Here is an 11807-nt window from a genome sequence, read left to right on the forward strand (position 1 = left end):
GCCATCACATCAAAGCCATGGGCAGTGGTAGCCTAGCGGGTAAAGAAGTGGACCGGAAGGTTGCCGGTTCGAATCCTCAAATCGCCAAGTCGCCACTGAGGTGCCACTGAAAAAAGCACTGTTCCCACATATTGCTCCCCGGTCGCCTTTCATGGGTGTTTGGTTAAAAGCAGAGGCCACATTTTGTTGTGCACCATGTGCTGTGCTGCAGTGTAGACAAATTGTTGAGGAATATTATATTTTATTTTTTGATGTTTTATTATTTCATTTTCCCCCTGAATGACTGCCCTGAAAAATTTGACATTTTTTATTTCTGTCTGTTTAGACATTTGACTCTTATATGCCTTCTGCTGTCAGAGTGAAATGTGATTTCTGCTCATGCCATAAATGGGTTTTTAATAAACTGCATTTTTACCAGACCATGCAGACCTTCCCTGAGACCAGAAGGTAGATATACTGTGATACATAGAATTATGATATCTTGTTCCATGCCTACTCAAAACTCCATGCTCAATACTGATACATGCCACTTCAAATATAATACAGATCACACAATGCCATTAAATGGATGAAACCATTTATTCCACTTGATTGTCCTTACAAGACATTAGGTGACCTGTTACCACAAAAGGGCTGGTGGTGCCTGACTCACCCTACAATGTTATTGGTGGACACACTCTTGGAGAGGGACAGGGAGGACCGTCCTCTCCGGGTTCCGAGAAGTGATTGGCGGAGGCTGTCTGAGGGATAGATGGCTGAGCTAGGCCTCTCCTTCATTATGGGAGCTTCAAGGAAAAATGAAAGAAAAGAACATTAATTTGAAGAAGAGAATTCAGGAGGAAAATCTACATATAGTACAGATACTCACTTTTGTTGCGCATGGTCACACTCTGATAGGCTGAGCTGTTCCTCATCAGCAGTATCTTCTGTTGCTGAGGTAACCAGAATAAGTGCTGTTAGGTACTCACAGTATCTGTAAACATCTATGGGGCTTATTCAGAAAAGGCGAAAGAAGCTACAGCCTCTGAAGCCGATGAGTGAGTAAGTGACAAGAGAGAGTGAGTCAGTGAGAAGCTCATCGCAGTTGCCAGTCTCTCCTTACCCTCTGTTTCATCTTGCTGCAGTTGGGCAGAGTGTCCCGACAGCGCTTGTGGATGGTGACATTACATGCTGAAAGGCAAACACAATTGACATGATCCTGCTCCACACTACCCTCACTGCTATTTTTTCACCTAGCCTCTCAATCCCTCACACACTCATCCTTTATGTCTCATTATTGTCTCAGATGACGATGAAAATGAAGTGATTGTCATTGTGATACACTACAGCAAAGGACACACAATGAAATGTGTCCTCTGCTTTTAACCCATCGCCCTTGGTGAGCAGTGGGCAGCCATGATAGGTGCCCGGGGAGCAGTATGTGAGGACGGTACTTTGCTCAGAGGCACCTCAGTGGCTCGGGATTCAAACCAGCAACCTTCTGACTACGGGGCTGCTTCCTTAACCTCTAGGCCACCACTGCCCCAGAATTTTTCTTGCAATGGCCAGGAAGCAGACCAGGGGCACTTTGTCACCTTACTCACTAATTCTGTGCATCTATATCTTCTCTTTCCAACCACACCCACATAAAAGCAGACTGGCCAGCCCTCAGCACAAATTTACCAATGCCTTGCTGGACCAGCTGCAACTGAGATGCCCTCAAGCATTGCACAGTTGTTCTGCACACAGGAAAGTGTGTGCATTCGTGTGCTTGCATGATATGTAATTGTGGCATTATTGCAATGTTCCTCTCTAAGACTATGCGTGTCTGAGAAACTCGGTGTGGGAGTTCTGACTTCCCTCACACTTTGGGGAATGCATTGGTGGGTGTATGGCTGTGGATGTAAGTGTGTATGTAACTCACTGGGGCAGCTCAGTGCCTCTTTGGCAGTGATGCTCTTGTTGCAGGCAGAGCAGAGAGTCGTTGCAGAAACGGTTAGTGAGGTGTAGAGGTGTCCGTTGCTGTAGCAGGCCTCTCTCTCACGAGCCTCTTTCTCACGCTCCCGCATTTTCTCTTTCTCCTTATTCTGAAGCAAACACATGCACACGGGTCAAAAAATACCCAGCCACCCAGAGTATATGTCGCTACAGCATGAAGTGAAAATGAAGTGATTGTCAGTGTGATACACTGCTGCATTTGACCCATAACTTTAGTCAATTCAGGTGATTGCCTGCTGAGGAGTGACAAATAGTCAGTCAGGTTCTGCTGACTAGGATTGGACAAAAGTAATGACATAAAAGACACTGCACAGCTTCAACATTCGGTACTAAAAATGATGCTATCCTCCCATGAGATTGTCTTTTTGACTGATCTTTAACCTTCCCAAATTCTCCCACACCACCCCTGTGCCTCGTTCCCTCCACCGGCTCCCAGTAGCTGCACGCATCAGGTTCAAAATACTGATGCTGGCCTACAAAGCCAAACATGGAGTAGCACCATCCTACCTCACAGCCCTTATTACACCTCGCACTGCACCTCGTATACTCCGAGCCTCCAGTACTGCTCGCCTGGTCCCTCCATCTCTGAAGGTAAAAGGGAAGACCCTCATCTAGACTCTTCTCCATCTTGGCCCCTCGGTGGTGGAATGAACTACCCTTTTAGGTAAGAACAGCTCAGTCACTGAGCACCTTCAAATGTTGGCTCAAGACCTTCCACTTTAGAGAATTTTTAGATTAACTTGTAACCTTCTTATTGTCTGACTTATGTATAGAATCTACAACAGAGTGAATAAAAAGATTGTATTCATAGTTGGGGGTCCTAATGAACCCGAACAGATCACTTCATCGATGGTGACTTGAAACCACGTTGTAAGTTGCTCTGGATAAGGGCGTCTCCAAATTCCTTAAATGTAAATGTAAAATAATTAAAGCTGTCCAGCAACATCCAACTCCCAGGTTCTTCCTCATCTGCCAGCCAGCAGATCCACCTGTCACGACAGCCTCCCTTGTCACTTAGGCCCAATCCACATTTTCACAAAAATGGCATGATGACAGATTCATCTGCTCTCTTTTCTGCCATTCCCATAGCAACCCCTCTGGCTCAGTAACACTGAAAGAGGAAGCGTTTGCACTCTACTTCCTGTGTGAAGAGCCAAAGCAGAGAGCAGAACTGTGAATACACCCACAAACACATCAATCTGAAATGAAAATAATTGTTCTACCACTTTCTGCAACAAACATTTTACACACAAACTGAGCACATATCAGATTAAAAAACATAATCAGTGAATATGTGAAAATAATCAGTTAATCACTATACACATGGATTACATATGCCATTTCACACTTCCTCATTTCACACACTCTCAACCTCACCCAGCTACAACACTTACAACATAAAGTGAAACACATTACAAAGTAAATGGAAATGTAACACAAAATACACCAAATGCACCATGACACAACAAAACAAGACCCAGAAGCAATTATACAACAGTCAATGCACCACTCTACTGAATATATCATAATACAATATAATAATTCATTTAATAAACACTGTTTTGTCCACCTGGTAGCTGTTAAAAGTAAAGAAAATTTCTCATCCATGCTTAATTACATGTAAATAAATAATAATGCATAAATTCAGTTGAATTTAATAAGTAAAAATGATTGGCATAATTGTGAATGCATATCTGGGGCAGTGGTGGCCTAGCGGTTAAGGAAGTGGCCCAGTAATCGTAAGGTTGCCAATTCGACCAAGGTGCCACTGAGGTGCCACTGAGCAAAGCTCCGTCCCCACACACTGCTACCAAAATTGCAGCTGTAATTATAACCAATAACCACATATTGTGACTCTTATCTGCCTACTCTAGTTAAATAGTCCTGTAATCTCTGACCCATCCAAGCACCTTCTTCCAAAGCACATGATGTCCAGGTGCAGAACCTTGAGGTTTTAGGACAGATCAGTTGGATGATAATGTGCATGTTCTGATACAGGCAAAAGAATTAAAATTGGACAAATAGAGAAGCACACATACTAAAAGGGAAAACGTGAAAAACAAACACAGAGCTACTTCACACACAATGCTAACGGTTACAGATCACTACACAATCAAAGCTGTGACACATTTACCCAACATGCACCAACACTACATTTTTACCAATAGAAATAATCTGAGCCAAACATGATGCATGATGCACTCAATATTAGATAAAAACACACCTAAACACATAATTTCAGACCCAGTCAGAACAAGAAGCAGGATAATTATTCAGCGCAAAATAAGACAAATGCTGAGAAATTGTTGCCAGAGTTCTAGAGTTATTAATCTATGGCTGGAGAACACTAATTCTTGTAAATAATTAATAGGAAGACAACAGTAGTTGCAGAAGATTACAATAAAAAAAAGCTTGTGAAATCACTTATTGACGGCTGCAACATTAGTTTGCACAGGCAGGTCTTATTCTCCAAGACTCCAGGCTTCTCAGAGGTGCTTTTCTCTCAGGTCACCCACCTCATTCCCGAGAACGCACGACGCAGAGACAGAAGACATCTGTTTTATTATCTTTTCATTTGTGACACGTTATCCCACGTCACATTTATTACTAGGCAACCTGAACACGAGTCTCAAAGTACCGAAACCCCTTTGTCCACGTTATGCAGGAAGTTTTAGGGCCATCGGCGTAACTACCGACAACCTAACGACACCAAGTATAATAAAGCCCGAGCACCGCCGCAGTGAATGGCGGAGGCGGACGGTCGGCGGCTGTGGTGCTCCACTCACCCTCAGGCTGATCTCCCGCATCCTCTCCTGGCGGAGTTTGGACAGGTCCGCTATGCGAGACATGGTGGAAAGTACGTCAGTTTCCAACCAAAAAATAGGAAACAGAAAAGCTGCGTCTGCTGGAGAGCTCTCTCAGCATAAAACCGCCTTCTCTCTATCACACACCAGCTTCTCTCTCTCTCAGCCTAAATCCGCCTCTTTCTCTCTCTCTCTCTCTCTCTCTCTCTCTCTCTCTCTCTCTCTCTCTCACTCTCTCTCACTTTAGTTCTCGCTCTCTCTCTCTCAGCCTGAAACTGCCTTCTCTCTCTCTCTCTCTCTCAGCCTGAAACTGCCTTCTCTCTCTCTCTCTCTCTCTCTCTCTTAGCCTGGAACTGCTGTCTCTCTCTCTCTCTTTCTAGAGAGCTCTCTCAGCCTGGAACTGCCATCTCTCTCTCTCTTTCTAGAGAACTCTCTCAGCCTGGAACTGCCATCTCTCTCTTTCTAGAGAACTCTCTCAACCTGGAACTGCCATCTCTCTCTCTCTCTATCTAGAGAACTCTCTCAGCCTGGAACTGCCATCTCTCTCTCTCTCTTTCTAGAGAACTCTCTCAGCCTGGAACTGCCATCTCTCTCTCTCTTTCTAGAGAACTCTCTCAGCCTGGAACTGCCATCTCTCTCTCTCTCTCTTTCTAGAGAACTCTCTGAGCCTGGAACTGCCATCTCTCTCTCTTTCTAGAGAACTCTCTCAGCCTGGAACTGCCATCTCTCTCTCTCTCTCTTTCTAGAGAACTCTCTGAGCCTGGAACTGCCGTCTCTTGCTTTCTTTCTAGAGAGCTCTCTCAGCGTGGAACTGCTGTCTCTTTCTCTCTCTCTCTCTCTTTCTAGAGAACTCTCTCAGCCTGGAACTGCCATCTCTCTCTCTCTCTCTTTCTAGAGAACTCTCTGAGCCTGGAACTGCCGTCTCTTGCTTTCTTTCTAGAGAGCTCTCTCAGCGTGGAACTGCTGTCTCTTTCTCTCTCTCTCTCTCTTTCTAGAGAACTCTCTCAGCCTGGAACTGCCTTCTCTCTCTCTCTCTCTCTCTCTCTCTTAGCCTGGAACTGCTGTCTCTCTCTCTCTCTTTCTAGAGAACTCTCTCAGCCTGGAACTGCCATCTCTCTCTCTTTCTAGAGAACTCTCTCAGCCTGGAACTGCCATCTCTCTCTCTCTTTCTAGAGAACTCTCTCAGCCTGGAACTGCCATCTCTCTCTCTCTCTCTTTCTAGAGAACTCTCTGAGCCTGGAACTGCCATCTCTCTCTCTTTCTAGAGAACTCTCTCAGCCTGGAACTGCCATCTCTCTCTCTCTCTCTTTCTAGAGAACTCTCTGAGCCTGGAACTGCCGTCTCTTGCTTTCTTTCTAGAGAGCTCTCTCAGCGTGGAACTGCTGTCTCTTTCTCTCTCTCTCTCTCTTTCTAGAGAACTCTTTCAGCCTGGAACTGCCTTCTCTGAAACTCTCTTAAGCCTGAAACCGCCTTCTCTCTTTCTCTCTCTCTCAGCCTGAAATTGCCTTCTCTCTCTCTCTCTCCATCACAGCCTGAAACCGCCTTTTCTCTCTCTCTTAGCTTCATATGAACCTTCTCTATCTGTCTGAAACGCTTTTGTAATACATTCACTTATTTATTTATTTGTTTGTTTATTGTTATCCAAAGTATTTTTGTTGTTTTTTCTTATATATAAAAACAACATAAATGAACAAAATATAAAATTTAAATATAAAATTTAAAAGAAAAAGATAAAGTAGGGAGAAAAAAAATTTGCAAAATGTGTTACAGACATATAGAGATTTCCTGATACAAGTAGCTATTAACTGAAGCCACCAGCTTCCAATTTTCTGACAAAGGTTTAACCTTTGTCAGGGTTGCCATGTTGTTGAGAATCTCTTGAATTCCCCTTCATAGTGTAACGAATTTTCTCACATTGTACATTATGTCCTTGATCAAGTGTCGATATGTTGGAGGTGTGGAATCTTTCCATTAAGCCCAATTGGTGACTCGGACCTTCTGGCTGGCCCCCAGACGTCATCCAGCATGGCGACAACGACCCCTCTACCCTTCACACAAGAATCAGTGCCAAACCTACAGGGTATTTGCAGCCCCTGTCTTTGCATGCCGCCTCTGTCACTGCCATCTCTCTCTCTCTCTCTCTCTTTCCTGAGAGCTCTCTCAGCCTGGAACTGCATCTTTCTCTATTTTTTTCTTTCTAGAGAACTTTTTCAGCCTGGAACTGCTGTCTTCCTCTCTCTCTCTTTCTAGAGAGCTATCTCAGCCTGGAACTGCCGTCTCTCTTTCATTTAATCTCTCTTTCTAGAGAGCTTTCTCAGTCTGGAACTGCCATCTCTCTCTTTCTAGAGAGCTCTCTCAGCCTGGAACTAGAACTGCCAACTCTTGCTCTCTCTCTTTCTAGAGAACTCTCTCAGCCTTAAACTACCTTCTCTCTCTCTATCTCAGCCTGAAACCACCTCTCTCTCAGCCTGAAACCGCTTTCTCTCTCTGTCTATCTCTCAGCTTGAAACCGCCTTCTCTCTTTCTCAGCCTGAAACCGCCTCGTCTTTCTCTCTCTCTCTCTCTCTCTCTCTCTCTCTCTCTCTCACACACACACACACACACACACACACACACACACACACATACACAACCTGAAACCGTCTTCTCTCTTTCTCTCTCTTAGCCTGAAATTGCCTTCTCTCTCTCTCCATCACAGCCTGAACAGCCATCTTCTCTATCTCTCTCAGCCTGAAACCACCTCTCTCTCTCTCTCTTATCTTGAAACCGCCTTTTCTCTCTCTCTCTTAGCTTGAAATGAACCTTCTCTATCTGTCTGAAACGCTTTTGTGATACATACACTTATTTATTTATTTATTTGTTTATTTTTATCCAAAGTATTTTATTGTTTTTTCTTATATATGTATAAACATAAAAACAACATAAACGAACAAACCAAGATGCCCTATTCTATTTATAAAATATAAACAATTTAAAAAGAAAAAGATAATGAAGGGAGAAAAAAAAATTGCAAAATGTGTATAGAGGTTTCATGATACAAGTAGCTAATAACTGAAGCCACCAGCTTCCATGTTTCTGACAAAGGTTAAAACAACAAAGTAACTGTATTCTGATTATCACTCATTGAAATGGTAACTTGAACTAAATATTTTGTATTCTAAATACGTAATGCCGTTACATGGTTGTCCTTCTAGAAGGCACTCCTCTGACCATTGGGTTCTTGGTCACCTGCCTGACTTAGGTCCTTCTCCCTAGATCACTCAGTTTAGGTGGCCAGTCAGCTCTAGAAAGAGTCCTGGTGGTTTTGAACTTCTTCCACTTATGGATGATGGAGGCCACTGTGCTTATTGGGACCTTCAAAACTAGCAGAAACCTGTAACCCTCCACAGATTTGTGCCTGGAGACAAACCGCGGAGGTCTACAGACAATTCTCTGACTTCATGCTTGGTTTGTGTTCTGACATGAACTGTCAACTGTAGGGTAAATTAAGCCCAAATGTGCAATTATGAATTAATTTTTCCCCAGAATTATTCACGATTACTAACAAAAAAAATATCAGAATCTTGATATAGGGCTGGTGTGATCTTAAGGTGTAGTGACATTTTAACACAGGAAAACTCGATACACCCTCCAGAAATGGGTTTTATTAAACAAACAAATCTATTGCTACAACAAACCACATAAAACATAGGATTATAGAAACATTTATAGCAAGGTTTTATTTATCAGCACATTCACACCTAATCATGATAGCAGTATAATGATAAGATGGTAGCTCTCATTTAGCAAGATATCTGGTTAAAACTGAATTTATAACTTATAATATACGCAGACCCTTGTTTAAGCTGACAGGCGAGATGCAACTAGTGGCTACCCCACTATTTGTAACGTACCAGTGGCTTGGTGTTTGTGTGTGTGTTAGGATTCCTACTCTCAGGCAGGCAGTGGTCTGTTTTCCAATCTGTGTATGTTCCCTACACAACTGTGTGACCTTATATAGACATGTGTGTGCCTTTCCAAATCATGTAAACTCCTTGAATTAAGCTGCAGAAACATCTCAAGGATGGTCAGGGGAATCAGGATGCAACTGAGCTCAATTTCGAGTTTCATGGTGAAGGCTTTGAATACTTATGTTCTTTTTCAGTTTTTCTATTTTGAATAAATTTGCCAAAACGTTTTTATTCACATTGTCATTATGGGATTGTTGTGAGGGTTTCTGAGGGGGGGAAATTATCCATTTTGGAATAAGGCTTTGGAATAATTGCTGTGAATACATTTACATTTACGGCATTTGGCAGACACCCTTATCCAGAGCAACTTACAACGTGCTTTCAAGTTACCATCGATGAAGAGATCAATTCCGGTTCACTAGGACCCCAACTATGAATACATCTTTTTATTCACTCTGTTGTAGATTCTGTACACAAAGTTTGACAACAAGAAAATTACAATTTAATCTAAATATTCTTTAAAGAGGAAGGTCTTGAGCTGAAGGGGCCAAGACGGAGAAGAGTTTAGAATGTTTTCCTTTTACCTTCAGAGATGGAGGGACCAGGCGAGCAGTACTGGAGGCTCGGAGTAAACAAGGTTTGGCTTTGTAGGCCAGCATCAGTATTTTGAACCTGATGTGTGCAGCTACTGGGAGCCAGTGGAGGGAATGAGGCAGAGGGGTGTGGGAGAATTTGGGAAGGTTGAAGATTAGTCGTGCTGCTGCATTTTGTATTAGTTGTAGAGGTCAGATGGTACGTAGTGGTAGACCAGCTAGAAGGGAGTTACAGTAGTCCAGTCGTGAGATTACTAAGGACTGAACCAGTAGTTGGGTGGCCTGGGTTGACAGATAAGGGCGGATTCGTCTGATATTGTAGAGAAGGAATCTACATGAGCGGGAAACGTTGCTGATGTGAGTTGAGAAGTAGAGTTGGTTGTCTATTGTTACACCAAGGTTGCAGCTGTTGCAGAAGGAGAGAGCTGCAAGTTGTCTAGGTAAATAGCAAGATCCTGATGTGGTGAAGAATCTGCTGGAATGAATATTAGTTCAGTTTTGGTGGGATTGAGTTGGAGGTGATGGGCTGCCATCCAAGACGAGATGTCGGTTAGACATGCAGAGATTTTAGAAGCAGCATGTAGGTCAGAGGGACGAAAGGAAAAGAGGAGTTGTTTGTCGTCAGCATAGCAGTTGTAGGATAATCCATGTGAGGAAATGACCTCACCAAGTGATCTCGTGTAGAGGGAGAAAAGGAGAGGACCTAGCACCGAGCCTTGAGGGACACCAGTGGAGAGTCTACGTGAGGTAGAGGTGGATCCTTTCAGGTGGATCCTGAATACTTTCTGGATTAACTGTATATGCGTTTTGCCTTTGTAGCTCATACATTACACTGCTCAAACAGAGCAAGAGATTTACAGTCTAATACTGTAGTATTCTGTCGGGCAGGACGCTTTATTTAATTTCAGTCAGTAAAGACATCTGAAATATTTGTGTTTGCTATAGAGAGAACAAAAAGCACAGTTTGTTAATAAGGAATTGTTGAACATTTGGCTTTATATTCAGTTTTTGTCTTTTTTATTGCAATATGACAACCTCAGTCACCAGCTACATCGGCAAATGTGTTGAGGATGTCACTGTCTCCAAGACCATCATCACCCATCCAAACCACAAACCCTTGTTCACCGCTACGCTGCGTGACCTTGTGAGAATCAGGGACTCTGCCTTCCAATCCAAAAACAAAGATTCTTATTCTATAACCAGAGCAAACCTGTTAAAACACGCGCTTTTCCTGCACCTTTTCTGTTGTGACCATCCGGTAACAGGTACACATGTTGTCACTGCTAGTGATATAATAGTCCTTGAATATTGGCTTTGAAGTGTATTGTTTGCCTGTCACCAAGTTTTTTGTGTATAAAGTTGAACAGCACTTACCTGAATATGTCTGTGACTGACATCTGCTGAGATGGAGCCATTTTCTGCCAGCTGCGAAACTCAGAGACGTAATGGAGAAAATAGAACTCCATATGAGGTCACAGGTAAAAAGTCTGTTTTATATGGACCGATGCAGAACTTGTTTGAGTTGTTACTTTGCTGTATTAGATTAAAAACCATAATTTTGAGTTAAACGTGTAATAAAATAGAAGGGTTAAAGTGAAAGTTGTCCTTAAAAGGATGTGAAATATAACTGTTTGTTGCTTATTACTGCTTATTACTTGTTAATTGTCATTTTAATAGTTTGGGGTGTTAAATCTGTGTTAAATAGTTCAGCCCTGAGCTGCTGGTGGCCAAGCCTTTCTGTGGGAAGATATGTTTGGCACATCACAAAGGAAAATGGTCCAGAGTTGAGGTAAGTAACCCCTTCCCCCCAAATAATGTATTTTAGTCTTGTGCATTTAGTTACAATCGGAGGGGGGAGATTTAGTTTCCTTTTTAATTTCATGCAGGAATCATATTGGAGAGTTTTCCAAATTGATAATCAGATTATCTGATATTATTTAGTCTTTCTACTCTTTGCGCTTCCACCAGAGAGGTCAAACAAAGTTGTATTGATGTAAAAGGTGCAGGTTTATTTACAGTGTGGAAAGTGCTCAAAATACTGAAGAAAAAATAACGGTGTGTGTGTATGCTGTTGTAGTTTATGTGGGTTACTAGATGACATTGACATGAGTGCTGAAAAGCTATGTTGAGCAAGAGAATGTAGTGGTACAGGACGAAGCTGCAGAATTTCTGCTGGATTTAGATGCTTATTATTTGTCCCACTTATTATTTGGTTAATTCAGTCACATGCGGCTTTGTTCTCTGACACCCCTGTAGGTACGTCTGTCATGCAGCATGATGTTGATGTTGGTGGTCATGCGCCCATCAGGCAGCTGACTCCAACAAAGCGAGAGGTGATTAGGTCTGAGGTAGCCTATTTGTTGGAGAACAATCTGGTTGTGCAGAGCAGTCCATGCCTACTGGTGCCTAAGCATGATGGGGCGTTACGGTTCTGTACTGATTACGGAAAGGTTAATGCAATCACTAAACCAGATTCATTTCCA

At 42.7% G+C, this 11807-nt stretch overlaps 1 protein-coding gene across 6 annotated transcripts in view; it reads right to left on the reverse strand.

Moving 5' to 3' along the window:
• Positions 1–4960, reverse strand: part of arhgef2a (Rho guanine nucleotide exchange factor (GEF) 2a) — a 40545-nt gene extending 35585 nt beyond the window's left edge. For all 6 annotated transcript variants that reach the window (XM_028995862.1, XM_028995860.1, XM_028995859.1 and 3 more), the window contains exons 1-5: positions 4764–4960; positions 1904–2066; positions 1103–1170; positions 869–932; positions 653–785 (exon numbers count right to left, since the gene is read on the reverse strand). In XM_028995862.1, coding sequence (XP_028851695.1) covers positions 653–785; positions 869–932; positions 1103–1170; positions 1904–2066; positions 4764–4826 — 491 coding nt within the window. In that variant the 5' untranslated portion in view covers positions 4827–4960. The remainder of the gene's footprint in view (positions 1–652; positions 786–868; positions 933–1102; positions 1171–1903; positions 2067–4763) is intronic.
• Between the last annotated feature and the right edge of the window lie 6847 nt (positions 4961–11807).

Source organism: Denticeps clupeoides, chromosome 11 (genome assembly GCF_900700375.1).
Source record: "Denticeps clupeoides chromosome 11, fDenClu1.1, whole genome shotgun sequence".
Taxonomy (NCBI): domain Eukaryota; kingdom Metazoa; phylum Chordata; class Actinopteri; order Clupeiformes; family Denticipitidae; genus Denticeps; species Denticeps clupeoides.